The 25,702-nt window shown below is 34.6% G+C and overlaps 1 protein-coding gene across 5 annotated transcripts in view; it reads right to left on the bottom strand.

Moving 5' to 3' along the window:
* The window catches only part of ZBBX (zinc finger B-box domain containing), a 119,226-nt gene that overhangs the window by 52,431 nt on the left and 41,093 nt on the right, over positions 1-25,702 (bottom strand). For all 5 annotated transcript variants that reach the window (XR_008297836.1, XR_008297837.1, XR_008297838.1 and 2 more), the window contains one exon: positions 4,389-4,547. Coding sequence is in view for 2 of the 5 variants with exons in the window: in XM_053221237.1 (XP_053077212.1) it covers positions 4,389-4,547 (159 nt within the window). In the remaining 3 variants the exon portion in view is untranslated. The remainder of the gene's footprint in view (positions 1-4,388; positions 4,548-25,702) is intronic.

Here is a 25,702-nt window from a genome sequence, read left to right as displayed (position 1 = left end):
GCATAATGATGAGGAAAGGGTGAATTCCGTACAAAATAGAGATCCTCTGTGAACACACAGAAGAAAATAAAAGAGCATTTGGCAGTTATCCAGTCAATCAGAGAAAACAGCCAAATTAAGAAAATAAAGCAAAATAAAGTCCACACCGATGCTGAATTAGCAACGTGGATTTACCTACACTGATCAAATTACTAAATCTCCATTGTGTATCTTCTAGATACAAAAGTAGAATCCTCTATGTTCACCCCTTAATTGCAAAATAAACGGGAAGACTGTTAGAGGATAATTGAGAAAAGAGTATTAAATATGTGTCCAAAATTTTAAATATTAACAAAAAGCATCTGGGAGTCTGAAGACACTGTGCCAGATGCTGGCCACAGAAACACAGGTTAAAAAGTCCACAATAGAAACAGGTGCTAGAAATGGGTATTTAATTCAGATAAACACGATTTTTACGGGCAAAAGGTGGCAGGGATAGTATTCCAGAGACAGGAAATGGTATATACGCTAAAACATGGAGTCAAACAGCACAGTGGCATGGAACTGTTACCAGTTTTCACTGCAATAGTAAAAATGAAGATATGAGAAAATATATAGTGTAAAACGTACTCTGGGGCAGATCGTAAAGGATCCTGCTGCCAGACAGAGGAAATTAGACTTACACATAATGAAAACACAAAGCCACAGAAGAGTCCTACACAGTAGTGTGGCAGAGAGAGAAATTAAGGATTAGTGAGTTTGGATGCAAGGGAACCAGTTAAAATGTTACAGCTAATTGGTAATATCTATCAACATTACAAATGTATGACCCTCTTCAACCAGGAATTTCAGGATTTTATCATATGGATACACACACATACACACACACACATGTGCAAAACAATATTTTTCAAAATTATTCTTTATGCTATAGTTTGCTCTGGCAAAAACCCAAATAGCATAAATGTTGGTCAGTGGAAATTATATATTTTAATTTAAAATTTTAAAATTTAAATTTTTAGATTTTAAAGTCATTTTAATATCTAATAAATGGGGTGTTTTGTAACCACTATATGGAATGAGAAGGCTATAGAATGTACCTAAATAAAAAAAACCACATTGTTAAGTGTAGAAAGTATATTTTCAGAGCAGTGTCTAACATATTAATATTTGTGTAAAGAAATACATAAAAACAAAATTGGAATAATTATTGACTTCTAGAAAGGGAGAGAATGAAATCCATTTTCCACGTTATAAGCCTACTGCACTTCAAGAAAAAGCTAATTTCAGTATTTGGCATAGAAATGAGGATAGAAGTAACCAAATATTCAAGAGAGTTTTTAGATGCTAAACTATATGAGACATGGTAACCAACTGGACATGCAGAGGAAGAAGAAAAGGGACTACAAAAGATCAGAGCTCTTGGCTCACCTGGAAAGCTAGAAGATATGCTGTCACCCATGGTGACATCTATATAGGTTTCGGAGAAGAGGTAAATTTAGTGTGAAGATAATGAATTTTAGGGACACCTGGGTGGCTCCGTTTGTTAAGCTTCCGACTTTGGCTCAGGTCATGATCTCACGGTTCGTGGGTTCAAGTCCACGTCAGGCTCTGTGCTGACAGCTCAGAGCCTGGAACCTGCTTCCGATTCTGTGTCTCCCTCTCTCTCTCCGCCCCTCCCCTGCTCTCTCTCGCTCTCTCTCTCTCTCTCTCTCTCTCTCAAAAATAAACATTAAAAAATGTAAAAAAAAGAAAATATTGAATTTTAGAAGTGAGAATCCAGTAATCAGTATGTGAGTGTATGTATTTGTACTGCACTAATGAAGAAACCCTGAAATCTCAGTGCTTCTTACAAAATGGTTTAATTATGCAATGATTCCAGGAAGTCTCCAGGGCAGCTTCTTTCCAACCAATGAATTGGAGACATAAGACATTTTTATTTTACAGCTAAGCCTTCGGAATACTTGGGTTCCTCACAGTAGTGGCAGGATAAGAAAAGTCAGAGGATTGGACATTGGCTTTTAAATGTTTGAGCCCAGGGGTGCCTGGGTGGCTCCGTAGGTTGAGTGCCCAACTTCGGCTCAGGTCATGATCTCCCGGTTTGTGAGTTCGAGCCCCGCGTCAGGCTCTGTGCTGGCAGCTCGGAGCCTGGAGCCTGCTTCGGACTCTGTGTCCCCCTCTCTCTGCCCCTCCCCCACTTGTGCTCTGTCTCTCTCTGTCTCTCAAAAATAAACAAACAAACAAACAAACAAACAAATAAATGTAAAAACCAAAAATAAATAAATGTTTGAGCCCAGAACTGCCCTATGCCACTTGCACTCAGAGCCCAACACGACTCTGCCCAGTTCTGAAGGGACTAGGAAATTTGAAAGAGCACATGGAACCCAGTGCTGTGTATTCATTATCCCTCTAAGCCACATGATATCCCTGCAAGATATGTTATTCTATCCCCACTTTCTAGATGAGAGACCACATTTTAACAAACTCCCCCAGTGCTTCTGATGTTTGTTATAGCTAGAGAACCACTGTTCTTTGGCCCAGAAGGGATCAAGCACATAAAGGAATTATCTCTTCAGTGTGTGCACTGAGTCCAGCTGCACACCCAAGGCTTGAGAGTAGGGACGTCCAACCAGAAGTACTCACATCACGATTACTGAGCAGTTGTTAAAACCACAGCTCGGGACCCACCCAAAAAGTGGCTGACCTTGGTCATGTGTGTTTCTTTAACGTTTTTCCAGCTAATTCTAATGCACACATCTGGATGAAATCGTTGAATTGACAGCTTTTAAGTTAGGACAAGAAGTGGAGGACCTTCATAGCATATACATCACCTATGGGGACAAGAGGAGTAAGCTTTCTAGTAGGGCTAGATACTTAGTTCCTCTCTGCCTCTGTCATCCATTAAATGGGGAAATAATAATGGAAAACTTATATGATTATTGTGATTATTGGATAAATTAAAATATTAAGCACAATGACTAGTGTAAGGTTGTTAGCTGTTCATTTATCACCATTTTTGTTGATAAGATAAATTAGATAAAATGGCAGGCATGAAGGAGAAACCCTCAAAACCACAGCCTCTGTGCAGTGGTTAAAAGCAAGTAATTTGGAGACAGCCTAAATTTAAATCTAAGTTCCACTATCAATGGAACTTAGGCAATTTATAAAAACTGATCTTTGTCACTATTTTCTCATCTGATAAAAAAAAAAAAAAGAAAGAAAAATTAAGAAAGGACAAAAAGAGAGAATACCTGAGGGGCTCAGTCAGTTAAGTGTCTCACTTCAGCTCAGGTCACAATCTCACAGTTCATGGGTTCGAACTCTGAGTTGGGCTCTGTGCTGACAGCTCAGAACCTGGAGCCTGCTTCTGATTCTGTGTCTCCCTCTCTCTCTTTCCCTCCTCTGCTCACATACACACTCTCTCTCTCAAAAATAAACATTAAAAAATTAAAAGAGAGAGCGAGAAATAGAGAATACATGTAAAATATGTAGAACAGTACCTGGCACATAGTCAGTCCTCAACACATTACTGTTATAATAATGAAGCTATAACTTGTTCAGTGATTCTTCACAATCACCTGTGACAGGTCTACTAGAAAGTAAAATCAATGTAAAAAAACACCTACTTTCCTGGACAGTTCAAACACTGTTTCTTTGTTGGGAGAGAGGTCCTACTAGCATAACGCATGTTTTCTTTCATGTTCTGTAGGCATGGGTTTGGAACTCAACAAACTGAAGTTCAAACCTGACTCAATCACCAAGTAACAGTTGGGTGACTTTCGCCAAGTTTCTCACTATTTCTGAACTACAGTGGAAACAAAGGTGAGTGGCATCTATAAGAGTGAGGATAATTACATAGATTCAAGTTTGAGGAAGCTTGTTTCTCTAAAGAATCAATACAAGTCTAATATAAAATACAGAAACGAGCTGATGAAAGCTTACCTAGTACATCATGGGATCAGTAGCCAATCTGAATAATGACTAAGAAATTGGCATAAATCCAATTTTAAATAAGTATAAATTGCCTGTCATCTAAAACTTGGCAATGTTTTGTATTTTTAGCCTCTCTGAAATCCCGACTACAATAAAATTGTTATATTGCATTTTGTGTGTGTGTGTTTCTCCCAAATACTCATTCATTTCCTGACATGGTGGAAATGCCCAGAAAGCAACATGGTCAAAGAATCATTCATAAAAAAAATCACTATTCAGTGGAATCAAAGTAGTCCCCTTAAAAGGATTTTTACAGTCAAGATATTTTTCATTTGTAAAAAGAAACAAATTCAAACATTAAATAACAATGTGGTAAAATAATCTGCAAAACTCCATAGCTCTAGCTACGTCTATAACTGACAGTCTCCATGATCATGTAGGACATGAAAATGTCTACAACATTTTACTTAGCTTACCTCAGAATTGCTCCCCTGCAGAGGAAGAGATCTGGGTTTATGCTGACTTTTACTAATCTCTTTTACAGAATTATTCTCCCCTTTCTGTTCATCTGGATTAATATCCTTGATAAACCGATGGGCAACATCCAATACATTGGATAATATTTGAGATTTTGCCTGTTAAAAAAGGAGCAAAATATGACTTAAAAGACTAATATGTCAGCCTAAGTAACTTAGATACATTAAATCATATTTTTATTATTCTAGGATTAGTAAAATTGAATACATTTTATTTAATATTTCAAAACACAAATTAACATTGATATCATCCAATATAACAGTGATAACTGCCATCTATTGAGGGGCTAGTTTGTGCTCTTATTATCCTAAGGATCTTAAAAACATGTCATTTAATCCTCACATCAACTCTAAAGCATAACTATTTTTGCCTCTGTTTTAAAGGTAGAGGAATAAAAGCTCTGATGATTTAAATAATTTAGGACTGGTCACATGGTGAGTGGGTGGCATGGTGAGCTGGAAAATGACCCCAGGTGTGTATAATTCTAGTGACTCATAGCCTTTCCCCTAGGCCAACCCCAAATAGATAGATGTGCTATTTTGTGCACAACATAGCTAAAGAACTAAATATAGCTAATCTAATAGGAGCCTGAATAGGCAGTAATGAGCATCCCTTGTTGATAAAACATTTTTAGCAAGTATTAGGTATTCAAAAGTGCACATCAGGAAGTGCCTCTATCTGTAGGTTCCCTAGTAAACTCCAAGTTGTTCCTCATATCATATCTTTGCTCATGAGTTTCCCTTACCAAGGAGGGCTTCTCTCCTCTACATCTTCTTTACCTGGCAGACTCCTAGTTCTCCTTCTAGATTCATCCCAAGTTATTCTCAAGGTCCAGGAACCTTGCCTTGCCTTCTTCCCTCTGGCTGTGTGAGGTGCCCATCCTCTGTACTCTCTTCATACCCAAAGTAGATCTCTACCAGCTCACACAATACTGATTTTACATCACCTTTTGATATTTATCTATTACATCATACCACATAAGTTCACAAAAGGAAAAAATAACATCTTAAATATTTCTATGGAGTCTCTGTCCTCTCTTCGCCTGCAAGAGCGGTTCCCTTAAATATTTCTATGGTGATCAGAGTACCTGGCATATAACATACAGTAAAAATGAGGCGGTGGGAGGAGGGAGAAGAAGAATTGCAGAATAAAATATATAATTGAGAAAAAGATTAAAAAGAAAGCTTTCCACATGCTTTCAGAGTAACTGAAAAGGAACAGGCAACTCTTGGAAAGACCCTAGTCTCTGAGAGTTCTCCTATCAGCAGCTACCCTGGTCTGCCCAAAGAGTCTGCAGGATTCTGGATCCCATCTGAGCTTGAACCAAACAACCGCCAGTAAAAATATTACTTTTCACCAGGATGAGGCTCTCTGAAAACCTGGTATTAGAAAACCAAGCAATAGGTCTTACTCCATTAGCAAATGTCCTCAAGACAGAGAATAACTTCAGCAAGGATTAGAAATAATTATTTTGTACCTTTCCATGGAAATATTCCTATTTTTAAATTTTCATCTAGTTACCTATTTAAATAACTAAGATTACACTGAAACTTTCCAGTTACGACCTTTTTAGATCTGTTAAAATTCACTGCAATCTCATTCTGGAATAAATCACTTAAGATAAAATTAATTAGTGTTATTTCACACTGAATTAATGAATTATATATGAAAAATGACTAATGTGGGGGCACTAGGCTGCTCAGTCAGTTACGTGTCAAACTCTTGATTTCAGCTCAGGTCATGATCTCACTATTCATGAGATCAAGCCCCGCATTGGGCTCTGTGCTGATAGTGCAGAGCCTGCTTGAGATTCTCTCTTCTCCTCTCCATCTGTCCCTCTACCACTTGCATGTATATGTATGCAGTCTCTCTCTCTCTTTCTCTCAATAAGTAAACATTAAAAAAAGAAAAATGACCAATGTGATCTATGATACACACACACACACACACACACACACACACACACACGTATAAATACCTGTGGCATCTGCTCCAAATTTTCCCAATGATCATCAAAAAGCCTATACAGATCTATACAATCCTAATTTTTAAAAGAAATTCAAAAAGGTAATGCTTTACCCTTACAGAAACATCTGTATTTTAACAATTTTTTTTAAAAAAGGAGTAATCCAATATAAGCCTGATTTTAAATTCCCTAGAATAGAGATCTATTGATTTCAAAGATGATTAGAATGTCTAGTTTTCATTTTACACATTCTTAAAAGTAGTAAAAACAATAGTATTGATTTTATAAAAAATTATCAACACAGAATTATCCAAATATATTAACACAAAACAAAGATTATTCCTGTCCTAAAACGAATCCTGCTATTAATGTTTCAATTAATTGCTATAACATTTTCAGGTAGGATATTAAGGGACTCTGAAATGGCACACACAAAAAAATATTTCATTTTTAAATTTACTGATAAAAAATAAGATTAACATCATGGATAATTAATAAAATAAAGTGCTACAATTGATTATCTTAAAGTTCTGTTAATTTGGTAAAAATAAAATGCCAACAAATGGGAATTTTCTTTCCTAGAGTAACTTACATTTAAATATTACTTTTCTCAGGGGGGCCTGGGTGGCTCAGTCAGTTACGCATCCAACTTCGGCTCAGATCATGATCTCACGGTTTGTGAGTCTGACCCCAGCATTGGGTTCTGTGCTGACAGCTCAGAGCCTGGAGCCTGCTTTGGATTCTGTGTCTCCCTCTCTCTCTGTTCCTCCCCCACTTGCATTGTCTGTCCCTCTCTCAAAAATAAAGATTTAAAGAATGAATGAATGAATAAATAAATAAAGAAATAAAAATAAATATTATTTTCTCAGTTATTAGAGTGGTATATGTCATCTTTCTTATTCTTAAAACAAATATGCACAGAAAGGGAACAGATATGATCCCTATTACATAGACAAGGAAATTCAAGCTCATAATGATTATGTTAAAGCCAAATGGATACAAAATATTGGAGCTTGAGTTAGAACCAAGGTCTTCTTCCAGCCTCCTTCTCTCTTCTAAATTACACTAACACAGATAATGTGTTTTATTTTTGAATTCCTGAGACTTACAATATATTAATAGTTCTCAATAGATATGAACATTTTTCCTTCCTTTAAAAAAACCTATAATTCCAGGGGTGCCTGGGTGGCTCAGCTGGTTGGGCCAACTGACTTAGGCCCAGGTCATGATCTCACAGTTTATGAGGTCAAGCCCCACATCAGGCTCTGCACTGACAGCTCAAAGCATGGAGCCTGCTTTGGAATCTCTCTCTCTCTCTCTCTCTCTCTCTCTCTCTCTCTCAAAAATAAATAAAACATTTAAAAACAAATTTTTTAACTTAAAAAAAAACTATAAATCTATACATAGTTGCTTATGCAGGTATTAGATTGTTTATAGTTTTTGTTTCTAACTTATTCTGCTTACTTATTTTCATGTTTTGCTAGGCACTAGGAAACTCAAGGCAAAAACAGATTCTTCTTTACTTGTGGGGAGCCATGTGAACTTTGCAAAAACAAAACTTACAAACAACAAAATGAAAAGTACTCTAGAAGAGTAAAATTATAGGGTAATTTTATCCTATAAAACATCTATCTCTTAAGAGGCATAAAATTTAACAACATCATTAACATTAGAAATTTACCATAGTGCTATAACATACCATTTTATAATACTTATAACTTCCTAAGTATCAGAAAAATATATCATATATATGTTAATGATTTGCAACTTCCTATTACCCAGATTAGTCTCCCCATACATACTCTAGAGAAGAATCTACAACTAACTACTAGATACATCTCTCCACAAACACAGATTCTCCCTTTGAATCTGGGTGGAACTCTGTGATAGCTTAACAGAATGTGAGAAGTAGTGATGAATTTCATTTCCAGTGGCAAGGCAGTAAGAAAGTACCCCTTTTACTGTTCAGCAAGCTTTGTAAATGGATGTACAGTGATGTTGGAAGTAACACATCTAAGACGGTTGTGCTACATATTAAAGTCCCCAAAACCAGAGGGAGGGGATGTTTAAAATGAGATGTTGTAGGAACATCCGTGTTGAACTCTAGGTGAGTAAAATTAAACTTTTACTCTTTTAAGCCACTGAGATTGGGCTCTTCTACGCCAGCAAGTATTACCCTAATATGCAGCTTCATATTTGGAAACTACTCCTAAATGGATATTCTGTTTCAGCTAGTGGAAGGAAGGAAGGGAGGAAGGAAGGAAAGAAGGAAGCAAGGAAGGAAAGAAGGAAGGAAAGGGAAAGATAAAATTTTTAAGTGTTTCCTATTAAAAAACACACATAAATATATTACTTCTATCTCTTGCCAAAATTTTCCTCTCTCCTTGGGAAAGCTAGCTTTCCTATTATAATTCTATTTAGCATTTTAGGTCCAGATCAAATGTCATCCAGTTGCAATGTATATCAATGGCATTATAAAAAATAGTTCAGAAGGGCAAATTATTTAATCTCTTTGAAACAAGTTTTCTTCCTCAACGAACAGCAGCAGAATTTATATATTTTCTATGTGCCCTTATAATTCCTTCCGCACTAGAACTTTGTTCCTCAGTGTGTAATCTATAAATCAGCAGCATCACCATCAACTGGAAACTTGCTGAAAATACAAAATCTCAGGTACCACTCAGAATCACTGAATCAGAACCTGCCATTTAATATGCAACTTGAATGCTCATTAAGGTTTAATAATCATCGTGTCAGAATAGTTACCACTCAGTCGTGTTACAATTGGTTGAATACATCTGTCCTCCCTTTTGTGATTATGAATTCCTTGAGACAGGGGACCATGTCTTATTCTGCCTTATATACCATCCTTTACATCGCCTTCTTTTGATTCTTCTCCCTGCGGCCCTATCCTTCACACTTTGCAGCTAGAACATTGCTTGACGCTGGTTAAGTACTTGAGAAATGTTGGTTGAATCAAATTTTGCTGACTTACTGAGATAAAAGTGCCTAAAAGTTCTATTTGAACATTCCTTCCATATACTCAAGCTTTCTAAGTCAATGTCAACACAGGCAAAATCAATGGCACTGTTAATAATAGCACAAAAGGGAAAATCATTTACCTCTCTAAGCCTAAGTGTTCTGTACCTATAAAATGAAGACAATATCTACCTTGCAGAACTGTTGTGAAAAATATACATCCTGTATGAAAATCACCTAGGAGAGTGATGACACAAAGTAATGCATTCAAATGATTGCTACCATTTTACTACTAGATCACAATATACCACTTCTCTGTAAGTAAGAGAAATAGTTCAAACATCCAGAAAACAATCTCTATCCAATTCAATAGGCAGAAGTGGGACTTTATGACTACGGTATAGTGAAGAGGTCAGTAAATAAGTCTATCCCCATAAGACAAATGTTAAACTGGATAATTTTTTTTAAAAAACTGCTTCAGGGCTCTGAAATCAACCAAAAGCAAACACCAAGTTGAAAAGTATTTTCTCAAGAAAAACTACTATGACATTACTGGAGAATACCAAAGATCTTCTTCACATGGGGTCGCTCCTATCTTGTATCTCCCTTCCCAAGTTGGTCAATGTTACCAGGGCCAGACTGGCCTTGCTAAACAGGAAACATGCTTGATTCCTGGCAGAGGGCAGAATCTTAAAATTACAGTGGCATTATCAATGAGCTAGCAGATCTGGTTATAAATGAACCTACAGCTCTGACAGCCTGAGACGTTAGTCCCAGTTAGGGTGGGAAATGGACCAGTCAAACATTTAGTGGGATGATTCTGAAAATGAGAAAGCTATATATTAGGGCTACTCAAGAAATGGAAATCATAAAAAAGAACCAAATAAAAATTTTTAACTATGACCTAAATAGAGTAACAAAAGATTTGAAAAGGAAGAAGAAAAATTCAATGTACTTGAAGAAAGATACAGATAAACTATCTAATTTGAAAAGCAAAAAGTAAAAGATTAAAGATCTATGGGGTCTTACAGACCTATGGGGCAGCATCAATCATCCAACATATATTTAGTGAGTGTATCAGGGAGAGAGAAATTAGGAAAAAAAATGTATATATATATGAAAAAATGATTGTCCCAAACTTCTCATATATGATACAAACTATTACCTTAAAAATCCAAGAAACTCAACAAGCCCTAAGAAAGGTAAATATAAAGAGATCCATACCAAGACACATCATAACTAAATTATGGGAAGTCAAAGATAAACAGAAAATCTTGAAAGGAATGAGAAAAATTACTTATCACATATATGAGCACATAAATATGAATAACAAACTGATATTTGCATCTGGAAAAAAATGGGAGAGCAAAAAGCAGTAGAATGATACAAAGTGCTGAAAGGAAAAAACTGCCAAAAATTATTCTATATTCAGGAAAGCTGTCCTTTAAAAATGAAAGTAAATAGAAAGATGTTCCCAAATAGGCAAAGTAAGAGATAATTCATTACAAGCATATGTGCCTTATAAGAAATACTAAATAAAGGTTTTAATGCTGAAAGGTATTAAATCCAACAGAAGATGGATCTCCAGAAACATAAATATATGGGTAAATATAAAACGTAGTTAAATATTTCCTTTTTCCTCTTTTTAACTTCTTTTAAATACATAAAGTAACATGCAGCAGTAACTTTGACACTATATTGTGGATTTGTAACATTGATATATAATATATAACCCACACAAAGAAATGGAGAGAAAATGTAGCTACAAATAGAGTCAGGTTACAATATTTTACCAAAGTTAGTATTGACATGAAGTAGTGTCATATAGTGTAATACCCAGAACAGCCACTAGATAAATAAATACATGGACACACATACATGCACACACCCACACACTCAAAAAAAGTAATTTCAGTGGCACAATAAAAATATCTTTAACACAAAAGAAAGTAGTAAGGGAAAAAGGGACAAAAAAGACAAAGGCATATAAAAAACAAATAACAACATGGAAGATGTAAATTTAATTACATCGTAATTATATTGAATGTGAATGGACTAAACACACCAATAGAGACCAAAATTGTCAGACTTGGTAGGAAAAAAGTATAAGACCCAACTATATGCCATTGATAAGAGCCTGACTTTAGTTAGATTCAAAGACAAATAGGTTAAAACTAAAAAGATGGAAAATATGGAGAACAAACAGAGGATTACTGGGGGGGTTGTGGGAGAGGGATGGGCTAAATTGGTAATGGGCATTATGGAATCTACTCCTGAAATCATTGTTGCACTATATGCTAACTAATTTGGATGTAAATTAAAAAAAATTAAATTAAAAATAAATAAATGAAGTAAAAAGATGGAAAATATATACTTTGAAATTAAGAATCATAAGAGAGCTGGAGAGTCTATGTTAATAAAACAAAAAATGCAATAGCACAAAGAGGGATATTTTATAATATTAAAGTCAACAAAATATAATTAAAGTCAATTATATCTACAACAGTTATATATGTAACAACAGAGTCCACAAATACATAAAGGAATATCAGATACAACTAAAAAGAGATAAGGCCAGTTAAAAAGTCCAATTAGAAACTTCAAACCCCCTCCTCAGAAATTAATGAAATAGCTAGGCAGAAAATCAGTAAGGATATAAAAACTTGAATACCACCATGAAGTAACTTAACCTAAGAGACATTGAAAGAACCCTTGACTTCACAATATCAGAATATTAATTCTTTTCAAGTTCAAATGGGACATTCTTTAGAAGAGACCAGTATTAATAAATTCATAAGAACTGAAGTCATACAAAGTATGTTCTCTGACCTCAACAACAACAAAAAATTAGAAATTAGCAACAAATAACTTTGGGAAATCACGAAATAGTTAGAAATCGAACAACTTGCTTCTAAATAACCTTACGATAAAAAAATAAATCACAAGGGATATTAGAAAATAACCTGAAAAGAAAGAACCTTAAATTGATTAGAAATTAAACATATCAAAATATATAAGATACAGTTAAAGCAGTGGTTAATGTGAAATTTATAGCTTCAAATGTTTGTTTTGGAAAGGAGGAAGGCATAAAATCAATAGTCTAAATCTAATCCTCATTCAAGAAAGTAGGAAAAAAGTGAAAGAAAAAGTCCAAAAGTAGGTGGGAATCAGAAAATAAAGATCAGAATAAATGAAATATAACAAAATTGAAAAAAAAATCAATAAAACTAAAATTGAGTTTGTTAAAAAGACTTGAATATGTATAAACCTTTAGCTAAACTAACAAAAAAGAGTAAAATACAAATTAACAAAATCAATAATGAAAGAAAGAACATCATTCCAGACCTACAGAAGTTAGAGGAACCTAAAAATCTCATGCCAATAAATTAGACAACTTAGATCTACTAGATAAATTCAATGAAAAACAGATCATCAAAATTGACTCACTAAATAACAGGAAATCAGAATTGAGTAAGGTAAAGAAAGTAATAATTCAAAATCTTCCCATGAGAGAAAAATCCCAGACTCAGATTGTTTCACTGGTAAAGTTTGTTCAATATTTAAGGGAGAAATTACACCAATCTAACACAAACACTTTCAGGAAAAAAGAGGAAGAAATAATTCCAACTCATTTAATGAAGCTAATGTAACATAATGCCAAAGGAGACGACCACATTTCAGGAAACTAAAACTACAGACTAATCTCCATATGATCATAGATGCAAAGTTCCTTCACAAAACATTTGCAAATCTGATCCACAAATACATAAGTTATGAATCATGGCCAAGTGAAATTATATCCAATAATGCAATCTTAATATCTAAAAATCAAGTATTGTAAAAGCCATATCAATAAAAGAAAAAAAAACCATAATAAATGTTGGGACGATGAAAACAGGGGGAGAAACAGAAAATACAAAAGGACTTCCTCAAATTGGAAAGAGCATCTATGAAAAACCTACAGCTAACATCACAATCAATGGAAAAGACTAAATGTTTTGCCCTTAATCAGGAACAAGGCCAGGATGTGAACACCGGCCACTTCTATTTAACATTTTACTGGTTATTCTAGCTAACACAAGAAGATAAGAAAAAATAAATATAAAAAACTTCTAGATTAAAAAGGAAGAATTAAAACTATTTTATTTGTAGAGAATATGAATTCTCCATATGTAGAAAATCCTAAGGTATCAAAAAAAAAAGCTACTATAATAAGTGAGTTTATTAAGGTCACAAGATTCAAGACCAATATTCAAAAATCAATTTTATTTATATATACCAGCAATGAACAACCCAAAATAGAATTAAGAAATAATTATACATAGTAATATCCAAAAGAATAAAATACTTAAGAAAATATTTAACAAAAAATGTATATGACTTTGACACTAAAAAGTATAAAACACTGATGAGAAAAATTAAATAAGATGTAAATAATGGAACAAAATACTGTTATAGACTGAAAGACTCAATATTGTTAAGATGGTAATCTTCTCCAAATCAATCTGTATACCACACAAAATCTTTAACAAAATCCCATCAGGATATCTCTTTTTAACACTTGATAAGCCTACCCTCTCATGTATATGGACACAATGAGATATCATCTCATACCCATTAGGATGGCTACTAGGAGAAAACAAAGGATAACAAGTGTTGATAAGCATGTGGAGAAATTAGAATCCTTGTGCACTATTAATGGGATTGTAAAATAGTTTAGCTGCTATTAAAAAAATGAAATTTCCTCAAAAAATTAAAAATGGGCTTAACATAACTACCAAAGCCATTTCTAGGTACATATTCAAAATAATGAAAAGTGGGGTCTCAAAAGAAGTGTCTGCATACACATGCTCATAGAAGAACTATTCACAGGAGCCAAGAGGTAGAAGCAATGCGAGCATCCATCAATGCATGAATATATAAACAAAATGTGGTGTGTGTGTATAGATATATATATATACACACACACACAGTGAAATATTACTCAGCTTTAAAGAAAAAAAAAAAGAAAAAGTGACACATGCCATGATGTAAATGAACTTTGAGGAAATTATGCCAAATGAAATAAGCCAGATACCAAAAGACAAATATTCGATAACTACACTTATATTAGATTCTAGAGTAGTCAAATTAATACAAAGTAGAATGTTTAATGGGTATAGAGTTTCAGTTTTGCAAGATTAGAAACTTCTGAAGATTGCACAATAATGTGAACATACTGAACTATATATACTTAATATTGATTAAGACGGTAAATATTTTCATGTATATTTTATAATTAAAATTTTTTAAATGTATATGAAACATAGAGGATCTAGAAGAGCCAAAATAATTTGAAACGAGAACAAAGTTGGAAAACTTATATCACCTAATCTTAAAGCTTCTTATAAAGCAACAGTAATCAAGAGTGCAGTATTGGCATAAGGCTAGGCAAATAGATCAAAAGAACAGAATACAGAGTCAAGGAATAAGCCCTTATGTTCAATTGATTTTTATAAAGATGTCAAGGCACTTCAGTGGGAAACGACAGTCTTTTTAACAAATGGTGCTATGACAATTAGATAGCCATAGGCATAAATATGAATTTAGACTTCTACCTCATACCAAATACAAAAGAAAATGTATCATAGACCTAAATCCAAGGGCTAGGGCTATAAAACTCATGGAAGAAAATACAGGAGAAACATTTTAGGCAAAATTTTTCGAGGTGGCACTTAAAACATGATCCATAAAATAAACAATTGATAAATTAAGGCTTTGTCAAAACAAACGTGATCTGTAGACACCATACATTCTGTATCAAAATTCTTTCAGGTTTTGCATTTGGTTTGTGTGTGTGTGTGTGTGTGTGTGTGTGTGTGTGTGTAATAATTGACACTCTTATCCTAAAATTGACAATATTATTCTAAAATGCACATGGAAATGCAAAAAATATAGAATTAATATTTTTAATATGCATTTAAAAAGTCAAGCCATAGACTAGAAGAAAATATTTGAAAATCGTATATCTGATAAAGACCTACATCCAGAATGTATAAAGAACACTTAAATCTCACTATCACAAAGACAAACCAGGCAATTTTTAAATGGCCAAGAGGTGCCCGGGTGGCTCAGTTGGTTAAGTGTCCGACTCTTGGTATCAGCTCAGATCATGATCTCATGGTTCGTGGGATGGAGCCCCAGTTGGTTTCTGCACTGCAATGCAGAACCTGCTTGAGATTCTCTCTCTAACTCTCTCTCTCTGCCCCTCCCCCACTCACGCTCTCTCCCTTTCTCTCTCTCTCTCTCAAAATACATATACATTTAATAAAATAAAATAAAATAAAATGGCCAAAAGATTGGAATAATCTTTTCATTAAAGACATATAGAAGGCTAATAAGCAAATGAAAAGATGTTCAATATCATTAGTCATTAAAGAAGTATAATTAGAACCACAATGAGATGGCATTAGACACATACTAGAATAGCTGTAATGCAAAACACTGACAATACCAAGTTTTGGTGAGGATGTGCAGAATACGAAATCCTAGTAAGTTGCTGGCGGGAAATGGAAAATGTTGCAGATATTTTAGAAGATAGTTTGGAATTTCCTTAAGAAGTTAACAAATACTTATTTTGGAAGTCAACAATTCTGCTCCCAGATATTTAAGAGCAATGAAAACAGTCTACACAAAGATCTGTACACAAATAAATATTCATAACAGCATTATTCTGTGGTGATGCAGTAAGCTGCTTGCCTATTGCTTTATTTTTTAGGCCAAACTCCTTTTATGTTTTAGCCCAAACTTCGAAACACCAAAAGCCTAAACAATCTATATATCTATCATTTGATGACTGGATAAACAAAATATGATATATCCACACAATAGAATATTACTTAGCATTAAAAAGGAAAAAACTCCTACAATGAACATGCAATAATATGCTTTACTTTATGCTAAGTAAAACAAAAAGGCAGACACAAAAGATTACATAGAAATGATTCCACTTTTATGAAATGTCTAGAAAAGATAAATCTATACCAACAGAAAGCAGACCTGTAGTTGCCTTGGGCTAGAAGTAGGAGCAAGTGTTGATTGCAAAAAAGCACCAGGAGATTTTTTTGTTGTGATGGAAATGTTCTAAAACTCAATTGTGGTGATTGTTGCACAGGTTTATAAATTTACTTTAAAAAGTATACACTGGGGGGGTGCCTGGGTGGCTCAGTCAGTTAAGCATCTGACTTTGGCTCAGGTCATAATTTCATGGTTCATGAGTTTGAGCCCCACTTCTGGCTCTGTGCTGACAGCTCAGAGCCTGGAGTCTGCCTCAGATTCTGTGTCTCCCTCTCTCTGCCCCTCTCCCACTCATGCTCTTTTTCTCAAAAATAAATAAACATTTTTTTAATTATGCACACTTGCAATGTGAATTTGATAGTATGTAAATTAAACCTCAATAAAAGGAGTTTGGACTAAAAAGTAAATCAGTGAACAAGTAGCTTTCTGCATCACTATGTCTAACCGCAGCAGAGACTTGTATTAAAGTGAATACTCAATTTCACGTAATGTCCCCTTCCATGGTAATTTCTCCCTGACCCACAGTGGTGCTCATCCCCACCGGCCCCACCATGGGAGACACAAATTACTCAACATATTTCTGTCCTCTGGGCCACGGTTCATTGAACAAGGAGTAAACACTTAGTCTTCACTGAGTTCATGAAAATTTAGATTTGGAATCAACGAAGCAACATTTGTTCTGTCACTGACATTCTCTTACCTAATTCACAAGTTGTTAATTATAAAAAAAGAATAAAGTGGATACACAGGAAAAAAATAAAGTGGAAGAAGAAGTGTGCCTTGGCTCTCAACAGCTTTCTAATTTCTAGTCCTGGTTCTTAGTATCACTCAGCTGCGTCACCCCTACTCCCATGCATCTGTGAGGCCTTTAACAACAGGAAAAATTCTTTGTTGCCAAAGCTAGTGCAAGGAAATCTAACTAAGGATCAGTGCTTCCTAACTGCGGCAAGAAAATCTGAAAATGTGGGGAGGTGTTTGGGTTTTCATGCTCACTGGAGAGCATTACTACTATTTAATCGGCGATAACCAGGTTCAATCAGTACTCTGAAATCTGAGGGATGGTGGAGCTCAAGAAAAAAAGTTCCTGCCCAAAATACTCAAGAGCATCCCCATCGAGAAATAGCTAACACAGACCTAGCATTCAATTAGCAACATTTTTTTTAAATTACAGAAACCCAGTAAAAAGAAATCATAATGCCACCATATTAACAAGTAATAAACACGGGTGCCTGTGTGGCTCAGTTGGTTAAGCATCTGACTCTAGATTTCAGCTCAGGTCATGATCTCATGGTTCATGGGATCAAGTCCATAGTTGATGCTTGCAGCAGTGTGGAGCGTGCTTGGGATCCTCTCCCTCTCTCTCTCTGTCCCTCCTCTGCTTGTGGGTATGCAAGCTCTTTCTCTCTCTCAAAATAAATAAACTTAAAAAATTAAGAAAATAATTTCAACGTAATAAACAGACATTTCTTCCAATTAATGAGTAGTACTTCACAGAGGTAACCACTATTAACAGTTTGGTCTATATCCCTGCAGTCTTTTGTCTCTGCTTAGAAGGTTACATCTAGATTTGCAACACGAAACACATTACCTTTCACTTACTAATATAACAAATATCATCTTAATAAGTAACCAATGAACAAAAGGTAAAGTTATTGCAACAAAATATGAAAAATACAGAACTATGCATATTAAGTATCAAACCCCGTACCATATCTATTAATAAGATATCATCAAATTTTAAAGCTCAAAGATAATTATATTTCCATCCTCTAAATATTAAAATTTATACATAACAGTACTAATAGGTAGCAACAGGAAAGGGGGGGGACTGAAATGAATAAAATTACCTGTGTAACTTTTCTACATGCTAAAAATGTTTAAAAATAAAACCAAAACAGCCTTCAGGGCGCATAGTAAATCACATATCTCACTGTAGGATAGAAGCTTAAACTAAAGCCAAAGAATGTGATTTACTGCCAGCATTTCCAGATCCCCACCCCCCAATCCTTCACTACACTGTGTGATGGTAGGATTTCATCTGGTAACTGTTCTAAATTCTCACCTGAACTTTTTTCTCCCTAGAATGATATTATCTTTCAAATTACACTGTAGAAGAATTCATCACTCTGACAATGTATCATTAATCAAAAGTAAAGAGGGTTGATATTTTATAGCATTTTGAAATGGATGGCACCTTGTAGAAGTTTACGTCTAAGAGTAAAAGTTTTAGTTTAGTTAGAAAAATGATATACTTTATGGTAGTGTCAGTGCTTCAAAACTCTTAAGTACCATCATCATCCCAAACCCTGGCCATCCAGCAATAAATATTAATGATCATGTTGACATATCCATGCCTCCTTATGTGATCCAGCAGTATCAGCTCAAAGAAATTCACATATAATGTAGACCTATGTTACTTCCTCAGTTTGGGGGAAAAATGCTGGAATGTCTGTTTTCATGGTGTTAACTTCCATTGATTTTCCAGTTGCAAAATTGTAGAAGAGATTTATTGCAACCACAGGCTTTTATTAAAGCCTGTTATTTCATTTGTATTTGGTAGGCATGTAGTTATAGAGATACACACATACAAACAGAGAAAATGTGTTAAGTAGAACTTAAGAACCATTATGAATTCACTGGTTGCAGTGACCGTGGAATAGAGGTGGAAGTTGGATACCTTTTAACCATTAAATTATTTCAGAAAGACAAAATTATGCACTGAAGGAATTTAAAAATTGTATATGCTATAGATCATATTACATATATAGCTTTTTCTTTGACCTGGCTTTTGAGAAAACAATTTCCTCCCAAATCAGCAATATTTTCCCAAGTACAACTTGTTCTGGTTTCTTTGATGTGAATTACCTCATACTCAAATGGTAAATAGGGGAATGATGTCAGTATAACTATGGAGTTTTATTGATTCTTAAGTTTTTTTTTCCAGCACATTACTGTTTTGAGACAATCATGGTCAAGCGGTCTCACAATTAAAGCCAAAACCTAAGCAGTATAGGAAGACCTTAAGAAAAAAGCTGAAAATCTATATAAAGCCTCCCCTGTGTGAAGAATTATTTTAATGGCTTTAACAACCATGCATCCCACTAAGTAAAGCTATCTGAAAAAAAGAAAAACATGAGTGCAGATAAAGAAGCTATAAAGATACTCCCACTGATTTAAAACAATGGATTATTAAGGAGGCAACAATTTGAGTCAGATTTGTCCATTTTGATGAAAATGATCTCTGTTAGAAGTGGATTGCTATTAGGATCTTCATCACAGAGAAGGAAGCACAAGTCCACGACGTATATGTGTCAGTGGTGTCGTTAACTGTTTTTGCTAGGGCTCTGGTTACAAAATCTCATAGGATTTGAGTGGCCTTCCCCTAACCCTAATTTTTCCTGAAGTTAAGTGGGCAATTTTCCATAATGGAAAGTTTTTCAGAAATCATATATTATGGCAGAAGTGCATGTACACTGAATATAATCTGTAGTAAAATAAACTTTTTCATTAAAAATCATAAAAATGTTTGCCTAAGATTTATTTATCCAAAGAAACTTCTACAGGTTATTTTGCCATCATATTTCTCTTTATACATTGCATCGAACACATTCGTGATGACAGTATAAGGATCTCCTAAAGTCAACAATAACAAATCAGATTACATCATTTTGAGTTGGGAGCTACATAGAAAGGAGGGACTAGTAACTACAACAAGAGATAAATTCCTCGGAAAATCTATGAAAAGATGTAGTAAATCCATTAAATTTAGTAAAAATAGTAAAAATACTTTTGCAAAGTAAAAATTTACTTATGAAAATTACACTAAGCTTGGATGTCCTAATCCATTAAACAAAAATGAAAAAGATGAGCTTTTTTCTCTCAATTCTTCCACCTCACTAAAATATATCTTATATTCTTACAAAAAAAAGTGTTATTTTGCTTCTCTGGTGAATCCGTCTTTACAGATTGTCTTAGTTCAAGTTTGTTCCCTAAAAATATAGGCTTTACCATAGAGCCAACTATGAATTCTCTATGAAAGTCAAAGAAGAAAACATCCACAAATGATTTCATCAAAGGTTTCATCTAGTGTTAGGATCAAAAGAAAGTTAACTTTAGGGCAACTAGAAAGACAGAGAAGCAAGTGATAGGAATTTCCATATAGTAGAAACCGGAAAAGAAGAACAATTTGAGTAGAAGTTCCCATATAAATACATGAAGATACAGGAGAAAACTAAATATTTACAGGGTGAAAGAATGTTGCAAGGGGGAAACTCACAACAGAATCATGTTTTAAATAGAGTTCTGCTCATCATATTTCTAAAAACAGATATGGTATTTGCATGAGTGGGACAAAAATATCAATGGTATAAAAAATCTGCGTATTGCAAGCAAGATAAAAATCAAATTCTGGAAGTGTGAAATTCATGTGGCTGAAATGTATTGCTTATTCCAGCATCATTTAAGTGGAACTTCTTGCTTATTCTACTTTAAGTAGAACTTAAAGGACCCCTAGATTTACTTTTCCTCAAAGTTTAATGAAAACCACAAATTTTGCTAATCAAAGATTCATGTATTATCATTCCTCCCTGACTCATCAAGAGAGAACAAAGAGAAATGAGGACCGGGACACATGCTCCTAATTATAAATGCAGTTTACTGAGACAGCAGTTCAAGATGGCTGTCTAGGAAGATCCTGAACTCACCCCTCCTCCCATGGACACACCAAATCTAGAGCTACATATAGATCAATTCCCACCGAAAAGACCTGAAAACTAGCTAAACAAAGGACAAAAGGGCCACAATGACACAAGTAGTCAGAACAGAGATGCGGTGTTGCCAACATCCTCATCCTTGGCATGCAGACCCACAATCGGGAGACATCTCCCAACTATGGAGTTTTTCCCTGAGGAGTAACGGGGTTCATATCCCACATCAGGCATCTCAAACCCTGGGTCTTCTGGATGTAAGCCCCATTGTTTTTCACAGCCAGAGAGATGAGCCCCTAAAATGTCTGGCTCTGAAAATCAATGGGGCTTACATCCAGGAGACCCAAAAGGTTATGGGAACAGAAAGTCCACTCTTAAAGGGTTTGCATGCAGATTCACCCTAAGACCCAATGCAAAAGTAGCAGTTCAAAAAGCAGAAAGCAAAAATCTATAGTAGATATAAAACAGATAATGAACAAGGAAGCTAAACATAACACTAAAGAAAGTCATCAAAACACAAGAGAAGAAAGCAATAGAAGAAGAAAGGAACAGAGAGAAACTAGAAAAACAGCCAAAGAACAACAAAATATCTATAAGCATATACTTATCAATAATCATTCTAATGTAAATGGACCAAATTCTCCAACCAAAAAACATAGAATGATTGAATGGATTAAAACAAAAGACCCATCTATATGTGCCTATAAGACACTTACCTCAGAACTAACAACATATACAAACTGAAAGTGAAGGGATAGAAAAAGACATTCCATGCAAATGGAAATGAAAAATAAAAGCTGGTGTAGCTATAGTTACATCAGACAAAACAGACTTTAAAAAGTCTAATAATAGATAAAGGCATTCCATAAAAATAAAGGGGACAATCCAACAAGAGAATATTTGTAAGTATTTATATACCCAACATAGAAGTACCTAAATATATAAAGCAGGTATTAATAACCTAAAGGAAGAAATTGACAGTGATGAAATATACCCCACTTACACCAGTGGATAGGTCATCCAGATAGAAAATCAATAAGGAAACCTTAGCCTTAAATGAAACATTAGACAAGATAGACAACAGACATACACGGAACATTCTATCTAACAGCAGCAGAATAAACATTCTTCTCAAGTGCACATGGAACATTCTCCAGGATAGATCACATGTTAGGCCACAAAACCAGTCTCACAAACTCAAGAAGACTGAAATCATACCAAGCATTTTTCCACCCAAATGGTATAAAACTTGAAATCAATTACAAGAAAAAACTGGAGAAGTCACAAATATACAGAGATTTAAAAACATGTTACTGAACTAATGGGACAATGATAAAAATCAAAGAGAAACTCAGAAATACCTTGAGAAAAATGAAAACTGAAATGATATTCCAAGATCTATGATACATAAAAAGTGTTCCAAGACAAAAGTTCATAGTGATACAGGAATGCCTCAAGAAAAAAGAAAAATATAAAATAAACAATCTAACTTTATGCCCAAAAGAATCAGAAAAAGAACAAAAGCAGCCCAAAGTTGGTAGAATGGAGAAAATAACAAAGATCAGAACAGAAACAAATGGATAGGGAGAAGAAAAACTATTGAAAAGATCAACGAAACTAAAAGCTGGTTTGTTGGAAACATAAAAAATTGGCAGACCTCTAGCTAAAAATCACCAACGAAAAAAAGGACTCAAATAAATGAGAAACGAAAGAGAAGATACAACTGATATCACAGAAATACAAAGGATCATAAGAGAACACGATGCACAATTTACACTAATAAATTGGATAACATAGAGGAAATGGATAAATTCCTAGAAACATATAATCTTCCAAGATTAATCATGAAGAGGGGCTCCTGAGTAGCTCAGTCAGTTGAGTGTCGGATTTCAGCTCAGCTCGGGTGATGATCTCACGGTTCATGAGTTAGAGCCCCACATCAGGCTGGCTGCTGTCAGTGTGGAGCCTACTTTGCATCCTCTGTCCCCCTCTCTCTCTGTCCCTCCCCCACTTGCTCTCTCTCTCTCTCTCTCTCTCTCTCTCTCAAAACTAATAAACATTTTATTTAAAAAAAGATTAATCATGAATAAATAGAAAATCATAACAGATTACTAGAATAAAGAGATTGAATCAGTCATTTAAAACACTCCCAACAAACAAAAGTCTATGACCAGATGGTTTCACTGGTAAGCTCTACCAAACATTCAAAAAAAGATTTAATAGCTATCCTTCTCAATCTCTTCCAAATTATTGAAGAGGAAGGAATACTTCCAAATTCATTTCATAAGGCAAGCATTATCCTGATATCAAAACCAAACAGGGACACCACAAAAAAAGAAAATAACAGTAATATCCCTGATGAACATAGATGCAAAATTTCTCAACAAAATATTATCAAGCCAAATCCAACAACACATTAAAAGGATCATATAACATGATCAAGTGGGAATTATTCCAGGGATGCAAGAATGGTTCAATATCGGCAAATCAGTTACCATGACTCACTGCATTAACAAAATGAAGGATAAAAATTATAATCTTCTCAATAGATGCAAAAAAAGTACTTGACAAAATTCAACATCCATTTATAATAAAAACTATCAACAAGGTGGATGTAGAAAGAAAGTATGTCAACAAAATTAAGATCATACATGACAAACCCACAACTGACATCATACTCAATGGTGAATGAAAATTGAAATAAGATTATCTTTCCAGTCTTAGAAGGAAAGCTTTCAGCTTTTCTTGGAAAACAAGATTGGAAACAAGACAAACATGCTCATTCTCACCACGTATATTCAGCATATCACTGGAAATCCTAGTCACAGCATTAGGCAAGAAAAAGAAATAAAAGGCTACCAAATTCGAAAGGAAGAAGTAAAATGATCACTATCTACAGATGACACCGTACTATATATAGAAAACCCTAAAGACTCCACCAAAAAACTGTTAGAGCTAATAAATGAATTTAGGAAAGGAGTAAGATACAAAATCAATATACAGAAATCTGTTGTGGTTCTACACTAATAATAAACTATCATAAAGAGAAATTAAGAAATCAATCCCTTTTATACCAAAATGAATTGCACCAAAATGAATAAAATACTTAGAAATAAATTTATACTAAGGAAGTGAAAGAACTGTACACTGAGAACTGTAAACACTGATGAAAGAAACTGAAGAAGACACAAATAAATGGAAAGATATTCTGTGCTTGGATTGAAAGAATTAACATTGTCAAAATGTCCACACTACCCAAAGTAATCTACAGACTCAATGCAATCCCCATCAAAATACCAAAGATATTTTTCACAGAATTAGAATAAATAATTCTAGAATTCACATGGAACAACAAAAGATCCTGAACATCAAAGATTCGTGATTTACCAAAGCATTCTTAAAAAAAAGAACAAAGTTGGAGACATAATGCTCTCTGACTTCAAACAAACTACAAAGCCACACTAATCAGAACAGTATGGTATTGGCATAAAACAGACTTGTAGGGGCGCCTGGGTGGCTCAGTCAGTTAAGTGACTGACTTCAGTTCAGGTCATGATCTCACAGTTTGTGATTTGAGCTCCACGTCAGGCTCTGTGCTGACAGCTCAGAGCCTGGAGCCTGCTTCTGAATTCTCTGTCTCCCTCTCTCTCTCTGCCCCTCATCCACTTGCAGTCTGCCTCTCTCTCTCTCTCTCTCTCTCTCTCTCTCTCTCTCTCAAAAATAAATATTTAAAAATTAAAACAAACAAACAAACAGACTTGTAGATCAAATAAAAAGGAGAGAGCCCAGAAATAAAGCCACACATATATGTTCAATAATTTATAAAACGAAGTCAAGAATATACAATGGGGAAAGGACAGTCTTTTTAATAAATGATGTTGGGAAAACTGTACAGCCATATGCAAAAGAATGAAACTATACCATTACCTTACCATATACACAAAAAGTAACACAAAGTAGATTAAAAATAAGACCCAAAGCCACAAAACTCCTAGAAGTCCTAAGAGAAAACACAAGCAGTAAACTCTTTGACACCTGTCTTGGTTTTGAATTTTGGATATGACTCCAAAAGCAAAAGCAACAAAAACAAAAGTAAAGGGACACCTGGGTGGCTCAGTTGGTTAAGCATCTGACTATGGCTCAGGTCATGATCTCATGGCTCATGAGTTTGAGCCCAGCATCGGGCTCCATGATGACAGCTTAGAGCATGGAGCCTGTTTCGGGTTCTGTGTCTCCATCTCTCTTTGCCCTCTCCTCTCCATTCTCTCTCTCTCAAAAATAAATATTAAAAAAAAATTTTAAAGCAAAAGTATATAAGTGGAGCTAAACCAAACTAAAAACTTTTGCACAGCAAAGGGCACTATCAGCAAAATGAAAAGGCAACCTTCTGAATGGGAGGAAATATTTGCAAAGCACATATACAGTAAGAGATTAATATCTAAAATATATGAAAAACTCAGTAGCAAAAAAAAAAAGAATCGGGTTAAAGTAGGTGGAAGATCTAAATAGATACTTTTTAAAAAACATATAGATGGCTAAAAGGCAC

This window comes from Acinonyx jubatus, chromosome C2 (assembly GCF_027475565.1).
Source record: "Acinonyx jubatus isolate Ajub_Pintada_27869175 chromosome C2, VMU_Ajub_asm_v1.0, whole genome shotgun sequence".
Taxonomy (NCBI): domain Eukaryota; kingdom Metazoa; phylum Chordata; class Mammalia; order Carnivora; family Felidae; genus Acinonyx; species Acinonyx jubatus.
Note: the sequence above shows the minus strand (reverse complement) of the source record. Positions and strands in the feature narration are given on the sequence as shown.